This window comes from Solanum dulcamara, chromosome 4, assembly GCF_947179165.1.
Source record: "Solanum dulcamara chromosome 4, daSolDulc1.2, whole genome shotgun sequence".
Taxonomy (NCBI): domain Eukaryota; kingdom Viridiplantae; phylum Streptophyta; class Magnoliopsida; order Solanales; family Solanaceae; genus Solanum; species Solanum dulcamara.
The window spans coordinates 9,773,425-9,801,121 of record NC_077240.1 but is presented as its reverse complement, the minus strand read 5'-3'; the positions used below and the strand labels follow the sequence as shown (position 1 = coordinate 9,801,121).

General features: G+C 32.2%; 3 protein-coding genes across 4 annotated transcripts; 1 reads left to right on the top strand and 2 right to left on the bottom strand.

Annotated features, from left to right (window-relative positions):
* The first annotated feature begins 2,899 nt into the window (after positions 1-2,899).
* Positions 2,900-4,268, top strand: LOC129884642 (nicotianamine synthase). The gene has a single exon (XM_055958930.1). It carries the CDS (start codon positions 3,004-3,006, stop codon positions 3,958-3,960), a length of 957 nt encoding a protein of 318 aa, XP_055814905.1. The 5' UTR covers positions 2,900-3,003; the 3' UTR covers positions 3,961-4,268.
* A 5,132-nt stretch (positions 4,269-9,400) lies between these two features.
* On the bottom strand, positions 9,401-14,474 carry LOC129886087 (uncharacterized). 2 transcript variants are annotated; one of them, XM_055960618.1, is made up of 4 exons: positions 14,323-14,468; positions 13,975-14,107; positions 11,840-13,119; positions 9,401-9,864 (listed from the first exon to the last, which is right to left on the bottom strand). In XM_055960618.1, exons 3-4 carry the CDS (start codon positions 13,018-13,020, stop codon positions 9,753-9,755), a joined length of 1,293 nt encoding a protein of 430 aa, XP_055816593.1. In that variant the 5' UTR covers positions 13,021-13,119; positions 13,975-14,107; positions 14,323-14,468; the 3' UTR covers positions 9,401-9,752. The 2 variants fall into 2 exon arrangements, with proteins under 2 accessions (XP_055816593.1, XP_055816592.1); XM_055960617.1 differs by lacking the exon at positions 13,975-14,107 and having other exon boundaries at positions 14,323-14,474.
* A 6,358-nt stretch (positions 14,475-20,832) lies between these two features.
* On the bottom strand, positions 20,833-26,169 carry LOC129886086 (homeobox protein knotted-1-like 1). The gene is made up of 5 exons (XM_055960616.1): positions 25,628-26,169; positions 25,418-25,534; positions 25,176-25,338; positions 21,700-21,950; positions 20,833-21,180 (listed from the first exon to the last, which is right to left on the bottom strand). Exons 1-5 carry the CDS (start codon positions 25,901-25,903, stop codon positions 20,992-20,994), a joined length of 996 nt encoding a protein of 331 aa, XP_055816591.1. The 5' UTR covers positions 25,904-26,169; the 3' UTR covers positions 20,833-20,991.
* Between the last annotated feature and the right edge of the window lie 1,528 nt (positions 26,170-27,697).

Genomic DNA, 27,697 nt, shown 5'->3' with positions numbered 1-27,697 from the left:
TGAACTAAATTTTATACTTCTTATAAGATTTGGGCAATTCTTTTTTATTTTATATGGGGTAAAAAATAAGAATGAAACTTTTTTAATTATCTTGAAAAGACAAAATAATGAAGATGAGATCAAAATATTTCTTAAAATTCCACCTTAGTATTTTAAAATGACCACTTGAAATAATGCAGTGTAATCTTTTTTAATAAAAAGGGGCAATTCTAGAAATAATGCTTATTATCATTAATAATTTGTCATGTGATTTGATGTTTCTCCCCTATGAAAAATGAGAAAGAAGGTTATAAGATTTAAAAGAAGAATGAAAGTGAATTATTATAATGAATACTTTAAAGAAAAATTCAAACAAATAAATAAAAAAGATGTGTTGTTTAAATTTTGTAACGTAAAATCTTGTCGATTGTGGCTGTGTGGCATATGTGGAAAATCGCTGAGATAGGCAGCACTGGACCCAAATGCTTGCACGCAAGGTTACAAGAAAAATAAATAAATATTATTTTTTTAAAAAAAAAACAAAGTTTTCTAGAAAATTGACATTTTCTATAGGTCGTACATTATTTTCATATATAATTGCCAGACTAAGTGTGAAACCAAAATATGCCATATAGGGGAGTCCATTCAATATCGAAAATGGTTTTGAAAGTCGATTTGTTTTAAGGAGTAAAAATATTCATACGTCCGAAAATATCCTCTTTGCGTATGTGCACATCACTTTTTTCATATTTTATTCATAAAATTACATTGAATATGCTATTATTATCCGATGATCCTAAATATTAGTCATTTCGCTTAATTGTCTATTTCAAAATATTTGACGTTTTAAAAAGATAAAAGAAATTATTTGTTACTTATTTTTTTTTCTAAAATAGAAATTTCAATTACTCCCTCAAATAGTGGCAAATGTTGATTTAATTTTGGTCATTATAACTTTTGATCAAACACATTTAATCTTCAATTAATTAATATGTGTGTTTTTGATCCCTCTATATTTAGTTTGTACCACTACTTCATGTTTGAATATAATACAGTTCAAAATAGTCAAAATTTCCCATATTAAGGGATAAAAAATTACACGTTTTATTTCATTGAAGGTTAAATGTGTTTAACCAACTATTTTAACGACTAAAATCATATTAAAGAAAAAGGAATTAAAAAACAGCTTAGAATTAAAGCACTTAATTTGGTCATGCAGTGGTGTGGAGTGTGGACAAACTAAGTGGGAAGACATAAGAAATTTAAGATTCTGATGTTACAATCAATGTTTTTCCCCTATATATTCCGCTATTTTGACTAATTTAATTAGATATTGTAGTAACACTAGATTCTTATGCATTATCCATGCCATTTTCCCTCAATATTCCTAGGTTTCTTCCTAATTCTTCTACATTAATTAATTCATTGTCCCCCCTTGTTATTCATGCCGTTTAATTCGAGTAAGCAAATGAGAAAACAAAAAAATAAAATCCAAGTCATGATTAAGTGTTCTTGTGAAGAGCTTAAGGGAAAAAAGAAAAAATTGAATTGAATCAATGCTCCGACGACGATAAATTAACGACGTATCAAATTTATATAACATATCATAATTAAATAAGTTAATAAAGTAAGCCATTTATATATCAAATATAATTATTATGATTAAGTGATAACTATATATATTTCAAATTAGATTTATATAAGCGCCCAGAGTAAGTTTTTAGCGGTCATTTTCAATTAACTTTAACATAACAAGGGAAGGAGCAATAAATATAGATATGCCTAGGCATTGGGATTAGAAGTTTGAGCATTTGTCCTAAGTCCCAAGAAAACTAAGTTTGTGGTCCAACAAAGTGACCAACCGTAAAACATTAGGGTTTTCGTACAAACAAATGCAAAACTAGAAACACAAGTACACAGCAAAACTCCAAACAAGTAGTACTACCAAACAAGTTTTCTCGCTGTCTACATTATCATAAATAATTATCTCAAATAATATGTTAATTTATAAAATTAAAAAAATATTTAGTTTATCCTTATAATTAGTTGTTGTTTTTTTAAAATGTAAACAAATTTGTAAAGTTTCAAAAAAGTTTTTTAAAAAATGAATTAGTAAAATCGTCATTCTTATTTATAATTTCTTAAAGGACAACTAATATAGGACAGATAGAGTACTAATTTGAAATGAAGTTCATGCTAAAAATGGAGAACTAATATGGAACAGATAGAGATAGAGTAGTAAATTGAAATGAAGTTCATGCTCTAAATTTCTGATCTTGTTGATTAATCAACCTACTATATTTTTAATGAATAATTTAGTTGCTAATTGCAGTACTTAAATGTTTGACGTTCCTAATTAGTACTATAGTACGTGTCTAGTTATTGTTAATTTAATATTTTTTTTGTCTCAATTTATGTAATATTGTTTGACTTAAACAAAGTTAAGAAATAAAGCTTTTGAAATTTGTGGTCCTAAACACTCAATCATTTGTGGGACTATAAATCATTTCATTAAGAATAAAAAGTAAATTTTAAAGTTAAATTATTTCTAATTATACAAATGTGATATTCTTTTTGAAACAAACTAAAAAATAATGTGTGTCACATAAATTAGGACATAAAGAATAATCTTATACATATGTTGAAAAAAAATCACACGATACATTCAAGACAAAAAAATGTAAATTAGGCTCGTAAAAATAAAACAAATTACTTGCTAAATATGTCATTATTTACACTATCAGTTTGTTAAAGAAATCACCACAAAATTGATTCTACAGCATTTCATTATATTCTTTCAAATAAATTAATTAAACAAAAATCTCAAACAATGAATGATGCAACAAATCACCCCAACCCCTTGGGCCCCTCAAAAATCCCTCGATAAATAGCGACCTGTGGAGGCTTGTTGAGCATCAGATTATTGAGTGTGTACTCCAAATTTCAAAGAAAACAAATATTACAAAGAATTTGTTGTTTTACAATTCCAAGGGAAATTTTCACCAATTTGCACATAGTGTCGACATGGTGTGCCCAAATAGCAATCCAGTAGTACAAAAAGTATGTGAATTATATGAGAAAATCTCGAGATTGGAGAACCTTAGCCCTTCCAAAGATGTCAACATGTTGTTCACAGAACTTGTCCACACGTGCATGCCTCCTAATCCCATTGATATCTCTAAGCTCTGCCAAAAAATTCAAGAAATAAGATCTCATCTCATCAAGTTATGTGGTGAAGCTGAAGGACTTTTAGAGTCACACTTTTCAAAACTTCTTGCCACTACTTATGAAAACCCCCTTCAACATCTTGACATTTTCCCTTATTTTGACAATTACATCAAACTCAGTTTCCTTGAATACAACATCCTTACTAAAAACACTACAAATATCCCCCAAAAAATTGCTTTTATTGGATCAGGTCCTCTTCCACTAACCTCTCTTGTTTTAGCCACTAAACATCTTACTAGTACCTATTTCCACAACTATGACATTGATGTTGGTGCTAATTCGATGGCGTCCGCCCTAGTGGCGGCCGATCCTGACATGTCCAACCGTATGACTTTTCATACGGCGGACATCATGGATGTAACGTGTGCCTTGAAGGACTACGATGTAGTCTTCTTGGCTGCGTTGGTTGGTATGGATAAGGAGGATAAAGTTAAGGTTGTTGATCATCTCGCTAAATATATGTCTCCAGGGGCTACCCTGATGCTCAGGAGTGCACATGGTGCGCGCGCTTTTCTGTACCCTGTCCTCGATCCTTGTGATCTACGAGGATTTGAGGTGCTTTGGGTGTACCATCCTACAGATGAGGTGATTAATTCTGTGATTATAGCGCGTAAATTGCCAATTCCTTGTGTTCAACCACTTGATGGATTGGGTGCCTATGTGTTACCTAGCAAATGTGCTTGTGCTGAGATTCATGCCTTCAATCCACTCAATAAGATGAATTTGGTTGAGGAATTTGCACTTGAGGAGTGAAATTTATGTCGAAGAAGAATTATAAAATTGTCTTGTGATGTGCTGCGCGCTAGCATGTATGTTTTAATTATATTATGTTCCTCATGAATATGGAGTATTTTCATTTCGATTTTTCATTATTATTACTACTTTGTGCTATCCCTAACTGTTTGATCAGTGTATCCCATTTGTGTGTCCCTTTGTCTCAACTTAAAGAAAAAAGGCATGACCCTATGAGGCCTTTGTTAATCTTACAAATTTTATCTATATGAATATAACTTTTATTTGAAATGTTTGTGCAAAAGACCTTTGGGCAAAATTTTGTTGATTCCCTTCAATTCCCAATCTTGTTTTGTTCAATATTTCATTTTTCTTTTTTATCTTTATATTATTACATTGGAGGATCAGAAAAGGTGAAGGAATCGAGGAGGAAGATAAGGAATTGAATCACACATCCTGCTCTACAGGAAACTCGATCTCATCAATATCACTAGACTGTAAACTTTGGCGGTATTATAATTTCTTTAGCTAGTTAATTTGCTTCAAGTAATGTTTAATTCAAAACCCCAAACAAAAGGTAAACTAGACGTATATAAGCCAAACTATATTCCCAGCTATCACTTGTTAATTAAAACCATAGATTTTGAGAAAATTCTTTATTCTTTCACTTTCTTTATATATTTTTATACAAAATAATGTTTTTTTTTAAAAAAATAATAGTGTATATATGTTCATGTCAACTAGTAGATAATTCGACTATTCTATTGGATGCTTACATTGCTACCTCTCAAACCAAATAGATATCATATTTACAATTTTGTCCACCAAGAGATTTAGGCAGATGAAATTTTGAATTGTACTCTTCGTACATCTTATTACACTTTTCAACTTACATTATAATTTATAAAGATTTCAGTTGTAACGACTAAAGAAAAGAAAAGATCTGGAAAGAAATTGAAGCCTTGCACGATTTTGATTTTGATTTTGATTTTTAAGATGAAGTGAAGGAGGAAATTGAGAGAAAAAAGACAAAATATATTGAACATGTAGACAAGTTTACAAAATGCTTCTAACTGCAACTTCATCAGTGATATCATATCTTTTATCTTTTTCTTATTGCTTCAATTTTTGCATACTTTCTGATATTTCCAGGTATAACCTCATGGCTCAAACACAGCAAGAAAATATGAAATTAGCTAAAATTTATCGATAATTCCTAATTAATCCTTAGCTAGAAGCTCCTACCTAATTGGACTTTCTTATAATTCATCACTAGCTAAATGGAATTAGCATGAATTTTTTTATTTATCTACGAAATTTCGTCTGTCACTAATTCCTTATCTTCTTCTTATCTCACTTGACAAAATCCCCACGATGATTAGGAAAATATTTTTTTTTTCTTATATTGAATTATCTTCTATTGAGTATTTAGAGAGTTGCGTTTAGCGAAATTGCTTTCAAGGCATTAGCTGGTCGAATTTATTTATCTTAAGCTTTTTTTACTATTTTGTTTCCATTCAATAACATTATTGTACTATTTTTCTAACATGTACAAACGAATCTAATCACTTAAGCTGAGTGGAAGAGAAAGCTGAAGGGGCCATTTGAGGATAAAACGAATATATTTTTTTTAAAAAGAGTGATTCAATAATAAGAAGACTACAATATATCTTTCAACTACACAACTTCAGTCAATTCCAAACAGTGCATCATGCTACAATCTGTTGATTTTCTGTTTGTCTTGAGGTGATGATAAATTGATGTAATTTTGTCTCTATATATATGCCTTCACATCTATAAAAAGTTAATGTACTTAAATAGTCCATATTTCCAGCTAAAAAATGTCCTATCGTTTATCAATCAAACATCATCATATCCAAAAATATTTTCATGTCATTTAGCTTTATGCATACATCTTTTCAATCCATCATGGTTTTATATTCACATATATTCTCAGGAACATAATTTTTTTTAGAAACTAGTATCAGGCCAGACATACCTTATAGAATATTATAATATAAATATATATTCATGCCCCACTAAAAAATATTTATTACGAGGGACATAAACTAATTAAAAACCATCACAAAATATGTCAAAGAAAGAAGAAAACAAGGTTGAATGAGAAATCGGATTTAGGATAGGTTTTACTGGGTAAAAATGAATCTATCCCACAACTATATACACAAAAGAACATTTTTTTTTAATGAAATTGGACTCCAATTAACAGATCTTGTAGTCCTTTGTAAGCTCACCACCAAGTTTGATTTTCAAATGAAACAAATGAATAGTTAAATGATTTTATTGTTAAATGATCATTTGAAAAATTAACTTGGTATTTATCATAGTTGAGATAAGTTAAATAGCGATTTGCAGCAAAAAAGAAAAAGAAAAGGGCGGGGGGAGGGGGCGGGGAGGGGGGGAATAAGAACATGGAAAATAAGAACATGGAATTTCTATAAATAGTTAATTTCTAAAGATATTGTTTTATCATATCATACTCTTCAATTTGGTCACGATCATTGTTTCTTTTACAAAAACTATCTTTACTGTTTTTATTGTCTATATTTTTCCTTCTTCGATATTTTCATCACAGTTTTTGTAAACAACCTCTCAATCCCCAAAAATAGGAGTAAGATTTGTATACACCCCAATTGTGGAATCACACTAGTATATTGTTTTAGTTGTTAAGTTCTGAAGATGTTAGTAGGACATATTAAGACCATACAAAGGTGCACTTCCTTATAATGAATTGCCTCTTTCTGGCACTTGTATGTACAGAGACTCATGCTAGACCAAATATTTCACAACCCTCAATGATAAATGACATAACATCTACGAGTGTGAAAAGGAATAAAGACACCGGAGAAATTTTTTCGTCACTAGAACAATGTCCAGATTAATCTAATCCCCCAGAAAACATTCTGAATATGTGCCAAATTGCTAATAATTTAGATCAAATTGTGAGGAGGAAGTTAGAAGATAGTTTAAATTAACCTCACTCCCTAGCCCCATTAATAGAACCACAAAATCTTTAAGTGACCCCACCTTCAATCATGTCATACCAGTAAGGAAACCCTGTCGTGTTCACCAATCTTCACTAATTGCCTTTCTGACAGTTCGTAAGAAATTGACACTTCTATAGCTTCACCCACACATTTTGTTAGAAAGTCGGTTTCCTCGGTAAATCGATTTCCAACTGTCTTTTGCTCTTTGGTCTAGCCATATAACGCCACACAATATATTGAAGCTGTTGGAAAATAGCACGGAAGCATTCCAGAATATTACTGCTTACATGAATTATAGAAAACAATCATAAATATATATCACATATAAAGTATGCTGAAAATTAACTCAAGAAATACCTCTCTCAATACTTGGTGAGAAAGTATCTTTTAAAATTGATTCTCTTTCTAGGTCAGAAAAATTCCTATTTATAGAGATTTTTTCTCAGTCCAAAAAGGAGAGGATCCTTTTCCTTCCGGGGATAAAACACACGTTCATTTTTCCTTTTTTTCCTAGAAAATAAAATTCTGAGTTCTAATTAAAAATGGGCACCGTAAAGACCACAGAATTAATTAAATAATTCCAAAAATTAATATGAATTATTCTTACCACAGTAAATTACAAATCATTCCATTAGAAATTTGTAATTGCACTTCTTTATTTATATTTCAAAATTTTTCATTAAACATTGATGTAATTCCCCATGTTAAGATTACAGATACTAATCAATAAACTAAATTACTGACGAATTTAATTCAAGGATTAATTTTCTTTAGAGCATACTTAACTTGTTTCATGTGTCAGATTCATAAATATACCGGCCGGGTTTGCACATGAAAACTTATAAGCTTCTCATAAAAAAATGTATCATCCATCTCTATATTGAGACATGGATTCCATCAACTAACTAATTATTCTCATCCAATCTACTAGACATATTGACCCATCTCAGAATCTCACCTTTTAATAAATCAAAACGATAATTAATATATACAAATCATAATCAGTATATCGAGATTGAGAATATAAGTACATTTAATAGTTTAGAGAATATGTTTTTATCAGTCAGTCTAAAACATCTATCTCTACTCGGTCCTGTTAAATAAATACAAAATACACTAACACGAGAAGTTAGAACTATATCATTCTCATAATCAAGATAAATTACATTTAATCTCGTGCTACAATCTTTCTGATGGTTTGTCCAATAAATAGTTTAGAGAATATGTTTTTATCAATCAGTCTAAAACATCTATCTCTATTCGGTCCTGTTCAATAAATACAAAATACACTAGCACGAGAAGTTAGAACTATATCATTCTCATAATCAAGATAAATTACATTTAATCTCGTGCTACAATCTTTCTGATGGTTTGTCCAATAAATAATTTAGAGAATATGTTTTTATCAATCAGTCTAAAACATCTATCTCTATTCGGTCCTGTTCAATAAATACAAAATACACTAGCACGAGAAGTTAGAACTATATCATTCTCATAATCAAGATAAATTACATTTAATCTCGTGCTACAATCTATCCGATGGTTTGTCCAAATTCTCATCTACGATTGTAAACTATAACTTTTAACTTATAGAACCAATAATTTAATCTTCTGTGTGTAAGCTCAAACTCTATACACCAAATCATCTACTATATAAGTTGAGGCCACATATATGACAAAATGATCTATTTAATGTAACACTTTATTTAATTGAATAAATAAATAAATAATTGTTCAATAAATAATATTATATCTAAACGCATGATTAATAGTATATCTTAACATAACCTTCCTACACCCATTAACCCCATCTAGGAGGTAGATCCTGTTAATCCCGCCAAGTTCTTCATCGCATTTTCTTCCAAGTAAATGAAACAGTTCAAGTCAGTTATGCAGTGTAGTGACACATTCTATGAGCATAGACCCAGCAGCAATAGTGCAGCATCCAGTCTCCACTGTAAAAGTCTATTCTTGACTATATCTACAAAAAAATACATGTTAGGTATTCCTATTGACTCTTTATGAGTGATAGGACACCCGGTCAAATCATCAGTAGTACCAACTTTAGTTTCTTCTTGGATTCTCCATTGATATGTCTAGGGCTGCTAAAACTTGGAACAGGCTAAACTTATCAAATGGACAGAAATCCAGAAGTATAGAACTTAGCAAGCACGCTAGCCACTCTATCACAACTTTTAAGATCTGTTTTAGGAAAGGAGGATATTATGAGCAGAAAACAATGAGGCACCTGACTCCCCCCATCCCCGCTCCTATCCAAGAACCAAGAGACAATCGAATCCACCCCTACCTCCACCTTCATCCCAGCCCTCGCTTCCAACACTCCACACAATCTATACGGATATGCATCAATTCGTAATGCATATAAGTTATAATAAAGGTGTAAGGTAAGAAAAAAAGGGGTCCCCTAAGTAAAGGAACCCCATTGCACAAGATAGCAAGAAATGAACACTAAGCATCACAAATTGATGGTTACACAAGTTTTAGTCGTGATTTTAATTGAGCAAAGTGAACGATACTGAGGAACAAGTTCCGTTCATGCTTTTAGTATGAATAATTAAAAAAGAGAAATACAATCTATGCCGTAATGCATGAATTTTTCAATAAGGAGACAATTAGGATTCTGAAATTGCTATCACAATGTGCTTCTCTGCCATTCATATAACTTCGCACAAGAGCTAAAGATGACATTTGAATGCAACGAGCAAAACAGAAAGTCAGCACAGTGCTTCAAACAATCTGAGAGCTAAACCATGAGCACAAGCAAGAACCAGACTACATACGGCTTCACCGGGTCTCCCAATCCTTCAATTTCTTACCCTTAGGCTTTGCAATAGGAGCATTAACAGCAGCCATTTTCGTATTGTACTTGGCCCGAAGAGAGTCATTGTATGTCCACCTGCTCCAACGGCAATTGTCAATCAGTAAGTGCAAAGGCTGTTAGCAGAATATTACATATATAAAGCTGGACACGGAACCAGAAAGCACAAACTATACGCCATTATTGAAAATTTTGCAACAGTCTGCATTATTGTCCCCACAAGGAGATTCAACAAAGAAATGTACACACGCATTGCCTAACTGAGATGGTGGAAGCCAAATAGAGTACTCCTTCTGTTAGGAAAGGAGTAATAGCGTTTGAATGGCTAAGACAAAAGAGTAGGGTGCAATCTCATCATAGCAGCTGTCGTAGTATTATACAAAGACTAGCAGGCATGCAAAGTATAAAATGAAAACCAGGGACTTGGCCAGATATTACTATACTTCCTGTCGGTACAAGCTAAGTCCCGCAAACCAGTCAATCAAATGAAAGGGCTAGGATGCTAGGCATTTTCTTTCTTAAACTGGCCTTAGCTGTAATCCCAGATCCTATAAGCTACTCAGATATGTTATAAACTCGAAAAGCAATTCTCAACTATAGAGTATTTTTATTTATTTTTTAATAGGGCAGATAATTTTATTGGGGGGAAAAGTGCTTAAATATTGGATAATTCTCTTTCCACAATCGAACTTACTGAACTGGAAGCAAAACATTCCATCTCGCTAATGTAATAAACTTCTATGTTTCTCCAGAATGATCTTAATAAGCACATCTTCCACTATGGGTGAATCTTTTTTAAGTAATTCACTTAAATACACGACTAGTCAATAATTATGTAGGGAATTTGAAGGTAACACTGAGAAAGCACCTAAAGTTAATGCACACTCTCACTCCCACACCTTCAAAAGTCGTTTCAAGGCCCCAAACTCTGAACTCCCAGTCACAATCTTCCTATGCTATATAAGGCTTTCAATTCTTTACCTATCCAACGGGCCAGGTACATTAGCCATGCAAAAAATTCCCAACCATCAAAACAGAATGCAAGAGCGTATTTACAGGAACAAAAATGGATGCTCCTGTGCTAGCACCATCACTCAAAAATATGCTATCAAAATTTTCAAGGCCCCAACACTTGTTGGTTGTCTCATTTTCTGGAACTTTGATGGTTTAAATGCCAGAAGTACCACTCAGGCAGGAAACATCTCAATAGACAATTGAATGCTTTATATATACATCCCCAAAAATCCATCAAGCAAATGAAAATTTTCTACTATCACACCAAATCCCGCCCTAGGTACTGCTACACATACACATAAGATAAACCTCTCTACATCCTGAGATGCCCATTATTCTCCCTCAAGACCTTTGGCTAGGGAAATAATTATTCCTTAAAAATTCCAACCAAAAGAACCATAGAAAGAGGAGGTCACTAATCAAGCTTGCAGGACTCCACCAGCATATAGACAAGACTCATGGACTCATCTCAACCCCCTTCCTCTTATCCCCACCCAATATAAAGAAAGGAAAAGAAACAGAGAAAGAGAGAGAGAGAGCAGTTGTCAATGTGATGTGATGTATTGTTTGGGATACAAATCGTCCACTTCATAAAGTCCAAATAAGACTCCAGAACAAAGTTCGCACATTTAGAGCCATTATTCTCCTAATAGTTCTGATGCAAGTGTAAAACATCTGAAGTATGATCAAATACTCAATGATATGTAACTTTAATTTTATCCTTTGCTTTTCTGTACAGTAAATCCAATTTGGAAGGCCATGATTGAGAGATAATACCAGGTTCAAGAAAATCAAACATGCTAAAGAGTACAAACTGTGACATCCCTTCAACCAAAGTGAAAGAGCAGCTAAGATAATCACAGTCAGAGAAAGGTAATATTCAACACTGCGTTGAAACCAATAAACCAGATGCTAACGTGAAATAAACAACCGGGCGCAACTGAAGCATGCATTATTAAGAAATGCTAATCCAGCATATCAATGTGACAAATTGAATAAACAGAGATGAGCACATAACATGAAGGTTTAAGGTACTTACGGGTTGTTCCAATCAGTTGTGTCCTCATTGACAAGATGTGTCCATTTTGTCCTTCCACTGCGACCAAAGTGTTTAACCTGCATGACTTTTGGTAGTATGGATTTATCTAACTTATCCTCCCCTGTTGGTGCAGAGAAATCACGATGGAATATACCACCAGCACCAGAAGTTCCAGCTATGTCATCAGCATCTGACTGGAAGAAAGCACCCTTGTGGTAGTATTTCTGCATAAACTTCCACTTCTGCTTGGGTGGTGGGGCAGGTTTCGGGTTTCTCCTTTCCCACTCCTTCCTCTCTTCTTCCGTCATATTTCTTACTCTCTCTATTTCTTCCCTCTCCTTCTTACTAGCCTCCCTGTCCTCCCTCTCCCTCTTGATCCTGGCAATTTCTCTGGACTTCCAAGCTTCGTATTCTTCAGCCTCATTCACCTCATCATCAGTATCTACATCAGCAATATTAGCTTCCAGCTCCAAATTTTTCTGAATTATTTCTTCCTCTCGTATCTTCTCGACTACTATTTGCTTTGTTTCAAGTTTTCTCTCCTCTAACCTCTTCTTCACTAACTCCTCGAGAGCTCGTTCCTCTGCCTCACGCTTCTCACGCTCATCTATGGTGTCTCTCTCAGATTTTGGAACAAAAACTGGTTTCACCATTGCTATCCCTGTGGTCTCTTCCTCTGATTCAGTCTCATATTCTGATTCCTCTTCCTCCTCTTCCTCTGCCTCCTCTTCTTCTTCCTCCGGCAGAGCTTCTTCTTGTTGCCTCTGCAGATTTTTTTCCCTGATTCTCCTCCTCCTTTCATCCAAGGCATCTTCATCATCCTCCTCAAATTCCATTCTTTCTAGTCTTCTATTTTCCTCTTCTATGGTTGAAACAATCTCCGCTTGGCGGATGCGTCGATGATCTGCTCTGATTTCCTCGCGATTATCAACTCTACTCTCTGCCAGTCGACGCAGCCTTGCATCATCTTTTCTTGCAATGTCTGAACTACCCTGGCTGGGAAAGGCTTTCTCAAGTGCTGCTTCCCTGTTCATCCTAATATCCTCATCTTTTTCCGGTTCATCTGCCCATTCAGGAGCTTTACCAGGCCAATATCTTTTCACTTTTGTTTGGCCAATTTTACCCCTGAGCTTTTCCCTAATTGCAATAATTGCATCACTTACACCAGCTGTTACAGACATTTTTATAAGAGAAAGAACCCCCTTGAAGAAAATGGTATGTAAATGAAACTGTCGACGCTTTATATGCTTCAAGCCTCTGAACCCAAAGATATGATCTCCCTATTACAAAGAAAAAGAAGAGAACAAATTAGCGAGATTATATGTGTGTGTGTATAAGATGTTTCTTCGGGCACTGCTACACAAACAAATTCAAGAACAAATGACATCCAACCAAATCAAATCTACTTAACTGATCGAGGAGAGTACTGAGCAGAAACAAAAAGGATTTGTAACTTGTACTAAGTTATAGAGGAGATATCAGTCCCTATCAACAATAAAAGATAAATAACTTACTAAGAACAATGTTATTCCAATATCTTCTCTAGAGTCGCAGCCAATCAACCTATATAGCATCAACATCTGTCTTTCACTTGTCTTCTTTCAGGCAAAGGTTGTTAACAGAGGATGAAGGAAAGGATATCTATTTTTTACAAAAACAGAACTCTCAAAGATATGAAGATGGAGCTCAGCTCATATAAACAGACAATAAAAAGTTTCATTTTCCTCCACTTAATCGTTGTAACTCAGCAGCAGCTTCTAGGCCTTCCTATTGATTAAAAGGAGACTAAGAGGGTAGGGTGCCTCTCGTGGCGGAGCTAGTAACTGCCCATGGGTTCATCCAAACCCCTTTGGACGGAAAATTACACTCTTTATACATGGTTAAAATTATTTTTTTTATGTATATATAGTACCTGTTGAACCCCTTCGACTTATTCGTGTGTTTACTCATTCATATTTTAAACCCCTTAAGGATTTTTATTCATGTGTTTACTCATTCATATTTTAAAGCTCCGCCACTGCTCTCGTGATAAGTATGCCTCAAACTCTCCAAAACAGAGATTTAGAATTGCGCAGAGTATTAAAATCTTAAGTTAAATAGATTTGATATGTGAAATAGTTTAGGGAAAAATTAACCTTGAAAGGAACTTGCAAGTCATGAAAATGAAGACCTTTCTGAGCTGCGAAGCTGGTATAGAAAATTGTAAACCTTAGTTCTCGCCCTCTTGAATATAAACCCTACTCCTTCCACAAAGGAACCCTAAACCGACTAGGATAATAATACAAATCAATCACCAATTCAAAACAATCTAAAATTACAATAAAGGAAATTCGTATAGAAGAATAGCCAACAAAAGCTATTTGTTTATGAACATATCAAGACTTTTTGAAATCAAACACTATGCTTCAACGAATTCAAGCGTGCATAAAATCGCAGACATGTTAAGAAGGAAAAAATTAAATCATTAAGCGAAAGAAGCTTACCTTAGAATCGACGGAGATGATGAAATCGCCGGCGATTGGCGTTAGGAATAGAGTCACTCGATAATGGCGGTCGGGTACACTCCGAATCGAAGTGATGTTGAAGAAAGATTTTACGCCCTATTTTATACCCAGGTAAATCCTAATTACCAACTTAACCTCCAAAAGAAAATCAAAAATTCTATTTGCCCCTTTTAACATTTTGATAAGGGGAAAGAGATATTTGCCCTTTTTAAGGTGTCATTTTGGCTCAAACAATTTTTAGAAATTAGCGTTTCACCGTGTAATTTATTATTACTTGACAAATATTCAATTCCAACTTTGAAAGTTTTAAAATTTTAAAAATTATCCTAAATTTTTATATTTTATAAAAACACTCATCATTTATTAATTCAATTAGAACTTGGAAACTAGGGAAGTTTAAAAAATAATCCCAAATTTATAAAAACATCAATCATTTATTAATTCAACTAGAACTTGGGAACTTAAGAAGTTTTAAAAATTACCTCAAGCTTTTATATTTTATAAAAATACTCATCATTTATTAATTTCAACTAATATTTATCTACCATCTTACTTCATTAATGTAGTCAGCCAACACCATTAAATAACATATTTATCTATTATTCTCTCAATTTCAAAATAATTGAATTGTTGGAATATGGCATACATCTTAAGAAGAAAAAAACAAAGACATAAATTAGTCATGTTTTTTCATTTTTACCCTTCTCAAATTTATGCTAACTCTCAATACTCATTTAATTCATTCCTGAAACTCAACCTTGAAAATTTAATTAATGAAGGGTAAAATTGGAAAAAAAAATCAACATCTATCTTGAATAGTGAATACTTCAATTATTTTGAACACTAAAAAATACTTCAACAATTCAATTATTTTGGAATGGAGGGAGTAATACATAACCAGACTATTCATTTTTACAATTTGTTATTAATGTGATTAAGATATTGCTCTTACTCATATTGTTATTTTGTTGTTGTTAATTGTTATCACTTATGTTATAAGGTTTTTTTAACGAAATATGTTCACTATAAAATGATAGTATAACTTATGGATATTTTTAATAATTTTTAGAACTTATGGATATAAAATAATATTTTTTAAAATAGTCAAATATTCTTGGAAAAAATTGTAGATGAACGTGTGGTGAAACTTCACCTAAAAATAACTTGCCAAGAATATTTGAGAATTTGAAGTCAAACGCTAATTAACTATTGAAAATAGAATAATTTAACCATTCATTCTATTTTAACTTCAAAAATATTCTTATTGTTACTTAAGTGACTTATATTCTTGAAAACTAACATATCTTTCGACGTAAATTAAAATAAATGGAACAAGGGGCAAAATTTGACCCTTAACAATGTGAAATCTAACATTTTTTTTCTCAATTAATAGTAAGTTAATTACACCTTTGTCGTAATCAAAATGGCTAAGTATTAACATAATTCAAAAATACTTACGTCTCTAATTAGTTCCATTAAAAGACATGTATTTCCAATTAAATAGAATAATCAATTTTTGGGTTTGAAGTGTTATAACCTATACGTGTTGAAAATGCAGAGATTGGCTCAAAAAATGGTGAATGGAGAGAAGGGGGAAGAGGGAAGACGGGGAGAGCTTGTTGAAAAAATCGTGTGAGTACAAACTAAGTTTAAAATTGTAAAAACAGAGTTAAAAGGTGAAGAATCTAATCAAACACATAATTTGCAGGATCATTAAATATTATTTCACTAGTTTAACAGTGTAATCACATACTAATATGAACTACACTACATAAAGTAATAGTCTATGAATCGTACTTTGTCACAAAATAGTTTCAACACTTTTCATAAAAGAAATCTTCATAAGAATCTTCACTTGAAACTTTACAGGAATTGGAGAAAGAAGAAGGAGAAGAAACAGAAGAAGTGTATGTTCTTTTGAATTTGTAGAGAATGAAAATATGCGTTTGTTTCTCCTGTGAGAACCCTTTTTATAATCCTAAAGGGACACAACTATTCAAATAGCTGTGTCTTTTCGATTCAAATAAATAAATATAACAATTCTATATTATTTATATATTAATATGGATTCGAGTTGACCCACATGGTGACCCGATCCAATTTCCTTCATCTCTCGCCCAGTGGGTCAACTCTCATTCCTATTTTGTAACTTTCATACATTACAACTAGACCGTGTGACCAATGCATACTTCGAAAGTTTCGTTGCTATACATCTGTTAGGAATATGCAACATCTCGATCAATGAAACTTAGAGTAGATTATAGTATGCAGTACCCTAGATCATTTATCATATTCATACTTCTCATCATCTCTTTTTCTTAATTTTGAGTTCATCATTATGTACTTGTCTCATAGACATACATAAAGGACGTCAATGAACACAATTGATGTGATAATATCCAATGATCTTTCTCATCTCATGAATGTCTTAATCCAAAGTGATATGCTTTTCTAGAAATGTCCCACCAGATCGAATCAAAGATAATCTCTTGGCAACATACTAAAATAGCAAACACCAAATTGAATCTCAAGAAACTGATTAAAGTCGTGAGGGTACAATGTGAAAATTACTTATAATTTTCAGGGCTTCACATGATAGCAAGTAGAGACTAAATTTGTATCGCCCTTATGGGTCACTACATGCATACATGGTATGAAACATGTATCACAGTACTAACTCTTTTCTCATGGAGCGTATGTCTTTCACAGTACTAACTCTTTTCTCATGGAGCGTATGTCTTTCATTAATATATCTTGTGCAGATGATAGTTCAGACAACACATATCTAATTTTGAGTTCACAAATCTACTAATTATTTTATTCTTCAAAACTCATATCTGGCATCGAAAACAGACTAACTCACTTTTAATCACATATGATTAAATGCAAACTAACAAACGATATTCTGATTATAAACTTTCAACTCTCTATCACCACCACTTCTGACAATAATTAATTTATAATTATCTCATCTCTACTTGTCACTTAGACAATAGAGGCGATTGCCTATGCGAATAGGGCAATCTTTTTATTTGTTTGACATACTTTATCCTTAGAATTTTATGTACACTACATAAAGAAATGATATAAGTATATGAACCAATACGAATGAAAATTGTTATATTCTGTATTTTTGCACATTGGACTATTCGTGAGCTAATAGACATAAATTCAAGGACTTTTAATTTTGAATTTTAAAATGGCACGATTCATTTGTAAATGACAAGTTATATGGATAATATATGTGAAGTTAAAGACAACTCAAGAAAGACCCTTCAACTCGGGTCATGCCCAATACCCACACCATTTAAGAAGATTTTTCAGCTTTATCCTTCATTCTTCAGAGCAAAAAATCCAGAAATTTCCATAGAGAGAGAGAGAGAGAGGAGAATCTTAGAGATAATCACTAAATTTGACCAAAATCTAAGCCCCGAATTCCAAAGCTCATGAAGAGAAAAATATTGTACGTCGCGTTGCCTTCAATTTGAGCTAAAAATCGGCCAAGAAGGAGAGTGTTAATGTGGTTGATGCATACTTAAGGTAATATTAAAGTTCCTTTTTCATTGTTAACAAGTTTATTTAGAGTTTTAACGGATTAGAGCGGAGAAAATAACGTTATAAACTCGTTTGTTATTTTGTTGAGATTTATAGACTAAGGGGCTGTTTTAGGTGGATTAAATGGATGGAATTAGCTGAGTTATGATATATAATAATTGTTGATATTGTTTTTGATGTTGCTGATGAATTGTTGTTCTTGAATTTTGAAAAATAAAGTGTATGAAGATATTGTATATATTTTGGAGCTGTTTGGTATGATATTTGTGGCTGTTTTGCAATGGTATTTTGGGAATTGTTTTGTGGTTTTTATCAACTATTTTGTGGGTTGGAATATCGGGGGATTGGCTGTAGTTGTTGTTGTTGTTGTTATACTACGGATACGCGAAAATAAAGAAGTGTATACATGCATTGACATCCGAATGTATATAGGACTGTGTTGGGAGTAACTTAAGAATGGATTTAATTCTAGATTGATATGAAATTGTTGGTATTGTTGTTGCTAATTGGTGTTTGGCTAAATTGAAATTTCAAGGATTACTAAGTTTGCAGGAAAAATGCTGCCCGAATTTTGTTAAGTTTCATTCATACTTGGATTACTTAGTAAGTGATGTGGATATCTAACTGTGGCCTATGTCATCTTAATTTTAGACCCACGAGCTCGAGAAGTAGACGTTGGACGTTTAGATAGAGTTCAAGGTATGTAAAGTTGTCCCTTCTTTCTTTTGGCATGTCTTAGATTTAAGTAATGAATGATATGGGCTTGGGGTAATTCTATTCACAGATTTCGAGTGTAATTCACGATCCTTATTTATTTTCTAATGTGATTGAGCTATTGCCCTAGAGTCCTCTATACATTGGATAGTTGCTGGTGTATAAAAGTCCCTATTTTTACAGTTATTAAGAAGTCACTTGATAATTTTAAGACAAAGTTCATAAATATTGTAATAACATTTATGAATTTAAAGAATTAAATTATTTGAATTTGAAAATATATTAGACTTTAAAAAATATAAAAATCCATTTTCTTTAAAATTCATATTGAAATTTTATGTGCTTTATGAAATTTCTATTAATTCTTAGGACAAATTAATAATTATATGAATCTGAGTATATATATTTATTAAAATAAATACAAGATAAAATTATATATATATATATATAAAGTGTTTAACTTGAATTTTAAATTATAAACACTTCTAACATATTAGATTATTTTGGGAGTCTTCTTCTAATCTATATTTTATTTTATTTTATCATGCATAACAAAATAATCTATTTCAATTTATATATTTTGATATAAGAGAAAAGAAAACTCAACTACTTATTCTTTGAACAAAAATAATAATAATTAAATTCAAAGTCAAATTAGAGAAAAGTAAAATAATTAAAATACAGAAAAATATAAGCGGGGAATTGGAGGGTTAGGGGTGGGAGCATTTGAACTATTTTTGAGAATATAATGAAGTAATTAAATAATTCATATATACTATTTATAAATTTTAAATGGAAGAGATGAGAGAAAAGTAAAATAAAAAATTAAATTATTTTTTGATAATCGAATTTTTATATTGTAAACAATATAATGATAAAAAAAAATATTAAACGAAAATCTGTTTTGTAATTACAAAATTGTTTTTACTCATATAAATTTTGGTTAGAGGAAGGGGAAGGGGGAGGGGGGATGGTAGATAAATATTAACAATCTAATATTTTTAGATTGTGAATAATATAATTAAAAATTATGAAGAATATTTTTTTTATTTTATAATTACATGAATATTTTTTTTCGTATAAATTGAGTTAGAGGTTGGGGTATTAGGGTCATGAGATGGTAGAAGGGTAGTGGGGGGTGGAAGTGTAGGGAGAGTAGAATATTTTTTAAAATAAAAATAAAAGTTGACGGTGGGGTGTAATTTAGGGGTAAAGCATAGACATTTTTTCTCCGTATTTTATTTAGAAATAATATGGGTTGAACTTTTTTTTAAGGTTATATGATTTTAACATGCTTAAATGTGACATTTCAATATGAAACGATTAAAAATATTAGGTTAATATTATCTGTGCATCACGCGGATACGTATACTAGTAATTCTAAAGAGACACAACAATTCAAATAATTGTGTCTTTTCCATTCAAATAAATATAATAATTATATATTATTTATATATAAATATGAATTCGAATTGACCCGACCCGATCCAATTTCCTTCAAAAGGCGGCCTCAACGAGAAGGAAATGCGAGCATCCCTCCAAGTGAATTGGGTTTGCTCATGTTTCCTTTTCATTTTAGGCCAGAATCCATGAATACAAACAAGAAAAGTAATAATTGACCGAAAGTAAAATTATCTGATAATATCAAGATCTGAAAATGGAGGACGAGAGAGATTTCGAATTTCATACAAAGATCATTTGTTATAAGTGAGAAAGATGAAATGTACATTGTACTCTCGTGCAAGGGTTTATTTATAGGCAATCATGTGGCAGTGATATATATATGGTTTATTTATAGGCAATCATGTGGCAGTGATATATATATATATGTATATATATAAATTACTCTAAATTACACTTTTGAGTATTATCATGTGGCCGTAGGTCACCGCAAAATTCGAGATTGATTAGTGACACTTTCGTTATCATTGTGTTTTGTGCTTTCGATAAAGCAGAGAGTCCAGAGACTTCGTTTCCTGCAGGCTGATATGTATGTTAATCGAGTCCGAAGCCTTTCTTTATTATTTACGAAGAAATATGATTTTGGGACCTATTACCAGTACCAATTGAAGGGGAAAAAATGTCCGTGTTAATATTTCTTGCTTATGAGTTAATTATCTTTCACCCGATGAAGAATTTACAATTGCTACTTATAAAACAAAAATAATGTACATATATATATCACCTATAAACCATAATAAAATTCAAACTTGTTAGCACTAATGGAAAGATAATATACGATTAACAAATGTTCTGAATGTATGTCGTCGATATATAAACAAACTTTCAAAATACATACGTTTCTGTCATACTATGCACTATGTGTTACCTATCTAGCAGGAGGTTCTTTTCTTTCTTTCTTTTTTTTCCCTGTCATTTTCAAGTGCCAACGCTTCCAGTGCCTCCAGATCCATCAAAATACATGGATCCAGCACTGACACCTTCCATTAGAGCAAATTTCATGTCTTCCGATGGACGCCAGTGTCGCTTCCTTTGGTTTATGAACCAGTTGTTTATCTGCTTCTGGTCTAGCCCCGTCATTTCCGATAGCCTATTTTTTTCCTCTTCCTGCATTCATTGTCATCCATATACACATTACATGAATAGAAATAAACACATAATGTCTCCACTATAAACTCGTAATTCATGACTCGTGACTCTGGATTCTGCACGCTCGTTGGTCATAAAGAAATTAGAATGGCAAATGCAAACATTGGGGGGCAATAACAAATTGAGTTGAGTTTCTACACAAAGTTAAACCTCAGATGACTACAAGTATCCATTGTAAGAGTTTAGATAACTAGAAAATAGCGCAGGTTGCCTACTACTACATGTTAAAATAGATTGATCGTTTAAAATTCTTTGCAACGTCCGTGTATGTAAGTCAGATCTATAATCATATTTACTTTGACATTTGAATAAAAGCTCTAATTAGTCATGGAGATGACCATTAAACAGAGGCGTAAAAGGAACTAGCAATGTCAGTCCTTACAAATCTCCTCATAGAGTTCTGCCAGCAATCTAGCTAAGACTAGTTTTGAGACATCCTTTAACGAATAGCTCGGAGAAGTAGTACTAAGAAATTACCGTGGGATAAGGCCATCGATAGTGGGTCTTCCACCAGTCCAGCAATGTAAGTCTTGCATCCTCAGGCAACTTGCCTTTCTTCCTTTTCTTCAGGAATTCCTTTCTCAAACTGCTAAGATAGCCACTATATTTGCGCATCAGCATTTCTTTTAGCTCATTATCACCCTCACGGTTAGCAGGAGATTCTTGACCATCCACTGCTTCCATCTCCTCACAGCCTAGATCCTCATCTGACGTACCACCTGCTTCATCTGTTATGGACATCTAACATAAATCAAATGGGCTTGTATGCTTACATCACCTAGCGCAGCACATCTTTCGCATTCATAATCAAAGATTCTTCATATGGCATGTTTCAATTTTTTTTTAAAAAAAAATCTGAGACCACACCACACTATTACATGGAATACTTTAAAGCCCCGAGCAATAGTTAGAGACATGAAATGTTTTGACCAATTAATTAAGTGCGAATTAATACATTAAAATTTTGATTTCAATGGTTCACTAAATGACCAAATCAACCAAGTGACAACCGCTTCCAATTGAAGAGATCCACATCAAGCGTTTATTTAGCATCATATCTCGAGTAATTATGAAACCTTTCCCAACTGCATAACACTAATTAAGATATCGTACAAGGATCTAGCTAGTGCAAAATATATACACATAGTTTCCGGTACATGGTAACATGGAGATGTTACCCATCAGGACAGCAGAAACTATAAAGGAGCAACAGAATCTAATTCTTGCACAGTTTAAAGATGTTTGCTTTAGCTTTACATAATACATCATCACAATTCACAAGGATTCAGTAAAAAATTATCCAATTTCAAATGGCACACACAAAATTTCCGGCTTTATAGTTACCTTATCCCACCACTTAATAAGCTAGACAGAGAAAATACTCGATAGGGGAAAAACAAAGACAAATTTTTAATCGGTCCTACACATCTAGAAAGAGAAATTGACAATTCATACTCAGTCTCTCCGAATGCAAAATTGTCTTTTCAACCCAAATATTTAGAACTTACAGTGACTTACCTACGTAGTGCTCTTTTGAGGTGGTAAACAAAATGTGAAATACTGGCTCAGCTTTATGGCCTGAGCCCCAAGCTATGATAAAGAGGACATCCTATCCTAGTTCAAATTAAATATTAAGTTTGATGAATTCTTGAACAATGAAAAGGAGCATGTAATATCATAACTTGTACTAAGTACTCACTCCGTCCATATTTACTTGTCCACTATACTAAAAATAGATGTCCAACAATATTTGTCTAATTTATGAAATCAAGAGATAATTTACACTTAGTTCCTCATTTTTCTATTATATTTTTCAAGACATTGTATCTATTATATTTAAAGAGTGATATGATAAAATTACCATTCTATTAATAATTTCTTAAGAATTGTGCAAAGTCAATAGTGGACAAGTAAAGATGGACGGAGGGAGTAGATTACAAACAGAATAAGTTGCATAAAATTGGGAGTTTCATCAAATTACATATGTATGATGATCTTATATATTTAATTAGTAAACCTTGGTTCCTCGTAGTATTCCAATGTCTCTTGGTGTAATCCTTAATTAATTCAAAATCTAGCAGCACATAGTCAAGAAAAAAATTGAAATCCTGTAGGATATACCCAGTCATGACACTCGGAAAAGCCCAACCGGGATACATAGAGATCAGGAAAGACATTGACACAGGAAAAGCAAAAGTCACAAACAGTGGGATAAATAGATATGATACATCTTTATGTTGAAGTAAATAAGAAAAAAATACCCCACCTCAACAGTAGCAAAAAAAAGGTCATCAATTGTATTAGTTAACAAACAAAATTAAGAATATTTAAGCTCTTGGTATGAAAGATACTCGCTCGTATCATCCATGCCTAGCTATTGTTTCCTAATTTTGATTAGTAATTATCATTCTCTGAAGTAGAGAAAAGATATCCTCTCCTTAGAAAAAATAATGCAGATTGCATTGGCCTTTTTATACTTCTTCATCTGGAAGCACCACTAGCTCCCAAAGCTATTAGAAATCCATAGACATTTAAGCACAATTACATGACTATGCAAAAGAGTAAGGACAAAAATTGTGACATGACACAAAAATAGGCACAGAAAAGGTCTGAAAAATGACATGACTATACATACATTATATATACAAGGGACAGATTTAGAAATTTATCTTAACAATTTCAAGGCCCTAAACCATGTCTAAAAGCCTTGGTTCTTCATGTGTTTACCAAACAAATAAATTAGAGACAGATACCTAATTTTGAACACATTCCATATTTAAGCTAGCAAGTATACCATCTACTAAATTGGACCTGCATAGCATCTATACATCTTAGGCCTAATCGTATCGGCTATACATTCAGTATCGGCTATACATTCAATATCATCCGCAGCAAAGATCAATCATCATCCATAACTTTCAAGTTCCATGACCAAAAACATTCAACTGGGGTTTTTATCATATGTAAACCATTTATGTGGGTTTTCATTAAACTCAATGTTACTTTCTTTGATGGAAAACTTGAGCCAAACAAGCGAGTAGAGCTTCTAGCATCACCGCATAAGGCATTTTCAGGAAGAAAAAAAAACACAATTATAATTAAAGAAAAAATCATTTGTATTGAAGTGTCTAACCATATCATCTTAAAACTTAAGATTGTTTGCTTAAAAAAGCACATACATAATTATTCTCATAGAGGCGGAGCCATTGTACATTATACGGTTCACAGAAACCAATAGCTTTTATATAAAATTTGTATATATATTAAGAAATTCACTGAAAATCTATAAATATTTTGAATGTACCAAATTATTGTTGTAGATTAACTCGAGAATATTATAGAAATACATAAATTTCAAATACATGAAGTGCCTCTAGTTCTCAACAATTTGTTTCTCTAATTGATTTTCACATTTTCGCATCTGTAAACTTTTCTCTTTTCAGACATGATTTCAAGTGTCTCCCGTTTGGCCATAAAATTAAATTTGAAATTTGAAATTTTGAGTTTTGACATGCATTTCACTTGGAAAAAAATTAAAACTTTGTGAGTGAAAGTGCCAAAATCCGAACAAATTTCATTGTCAAATAAAACTTTCAAAATTTATGGAGAAACGCAAGTTAAAAAAGCAAACTATTATGGTAAAGTATAGATGTTGATGAAGCATTGGAAAGATAAAGAAACAAATATAAGTCTGACAGTAACAGTAGTTCCATGGATGCAGCTTCTGAAAAAGCCTCAATTTCCAAGGCAACACCAACATGCCTACTACTAACATCGATCTCCTAACCCTAGTTATAATGTACAGAAAGGGGTCGCCCCCAGCTAAATTACAGGGGGAGACTGGGTCCGAATCAAAAGTTGAACGGAATAGTATTTCTGACTAGTTCAAACCCCAAGAAAACCACACACGCACAACAAACACTAGTAAATTAATTAAAGAAGAAAAAGAGTACCAGATAGATAATTGTTGTTGGAGTTGAAACTTGTTGAAGTGATTAAACTATCTTTGCATAGGGAACTGAGCTGTGACTCTATGTTATTCAAGAAACTTGTAGCTTCATCAAACGGCTTTGAAAGCTCCTTCTTGTATTTAACTAATACCGCACAATATGATTCCTTCACAACAAAACCCTCGTTTAGCAAATGGAAAATAATAATAGAAACCGACTTATGTGGGTTTAGTTTTAGTTATCACCATAAACTCATCAAGTTCTGGATCAGTTCCAATTTCACTACTGTGACAGCTGGATATTAAGTTGTTCTCTTTGCTGATTTCTTCGAGAATTGATGTCATTTCTTGCGGTGCTCCAACCTTCATACAATTTGCCCAAATTAGAAATAGAGTTAATTAACAAGTCATATATATAAATAAAAGAAAATACATAAAATCACCCGTCAAATTTACCTTACGGCATTGAAGATAAGCAGAAAGTAAGTTAGGATAAAGAGGATGATTTGCAATCTGAACTTTAACAAGATCTGACATATTGCTGCTTGATATATTAATATTATGATTATGATGATCAACATCAACAGCTTCTAATTGATGAGGATGATGATGAACAGCAAGATTATTAGTATCATGACAAGTGTTATTAACCATTGTCAGCCCGGCCTCTTGATGTTGTCTAGTGCGCGAACATGCAATAGCAGAATGAAGTTTGCTCAATTCATCCATCATCAAACAGTATCTAAACAACAACTTGTAATAAAAAATCTCTACCTATATATCAGCTAGCCGGTATATATATGGAGTACGTTTCTTTTAACCCAGGAAGAGATAAAGGCAGACACCCGGAAATAGTAGCTACCTACTTTAATTTATTTTTGGAGTTCAATTAAAAAAAATAAAAAAAGAAGAAGATGGTGATAAATACCAGACCAGACTTTGTGTTTCTAGTGAGTAGTGGAGGGGAAGGGAAAGGAAAGAAGGGCGAATCCCCGGGCTATCATGATGACACTATAAATGAGTATTTCTAATCTCTCTTACAATATATTTATGGGAAAAAAGTTTTTTTAAAATAAATAAATAAATAAATTACTATACCAATAAAATATTTTAAAGAAATTATATAGTGATTAATGATGGTAATGGCTAATTCTGATGGTTATCGGTGTTGATTAAGAATGTTGATTTGTGCTGATATTGATTGATGACGGTGATAGTTATGAATATTTTTGTTAATAAAAAGAAGTTTAAAAATAAATTTAAATTACTTTTATTAAAGAAAAAAGATATTTGGGATATATATAAGCCACTTTTATAATAAGAGATATATTAACTTTAAAATTGAAGGACATATAGAGCCCGTTTGGATGAGCTTAAAAAAAATAACTTTTACGTATAAAGTATTTTTAGAACTTTGAAATGCTGAAAGTTATTTTTATAAATAAGCAGTTGAGTGTTTGGATAAAAGTGCTTATGCCGAAGAAATGAGGAAAATAATGTGAATTTTAGGGTCAAAAGAATAAAAAGGATAGTTTGGAAATTTAGTTAAAATATAAGGGATATAAAAATAATTTCTGTGGTCAAAGAAAATGTTTTTAAGCACATAGAAAAAAAAATTAGGAATCCTAACTTTTCATTTTTAGTTGACTTTAAAAACTTTATGGCTTAAAGTTGGGCAAACACCTCAATAAGCTAAAATGGACATATAAGTTGATTTGACCAACTTATAAGTCCATCCAAACGGGCTCATAGACTCTTTTTCCAAACAAAAAAAAAGACATATCTTTTAATTAAATAAATAGACACACCACATATGCGTTCTACATGACAATTCACATCAGATCAAACACACTTGTCCTATCATATGGTTGTTGATTTATTTATAAATGTCACATAATATATGTATGTTTATTTATTTAATTTTATATAAATTAAATATTTGTTTATTTACATACAAAATAGAGGATATCAACTGAAATTAAACTAAAACTATATTTATGCATTATACAAAAGTAAGAAAAAATTGGAGAAGATGAGGTTGGTTTGAGGAAAGGAATGGATGGACATGGCAAGATAAAGCAAGAGGCCGGGGTGTGGGGGGCATGGGGTGAAGTACTAATATGAAAATTGGGGGCCTAAATTTTTGGTTCATAGCGCACGTTCTCCCACGCTATCCAACAGTAACACCTTGTACCTTAATTTCTAGTGAGGCATCTATACTCTCCCAATGCAATATGTAAATCCACTCCGTTACCAACTTACCATGGTTTCGTAAGCCACGATATGAGATCAATAAGAATATATTAGTAGAAAGACATCTACAATCTTAACACTAAATTTTATATTAAAATTGGTGCTAGCATCAAATTTGATTTAAATCAATTCCAATTTACCGCATCAAATTTTACATTCAATTTTTTTTTCTTCTCTTCATTATTATATTATTATTTATATTTTCTTATTTAAAAAAAACATTCAATATATAAAATTATTTTATATCATAATTTTTTAAATAATATAAATTGC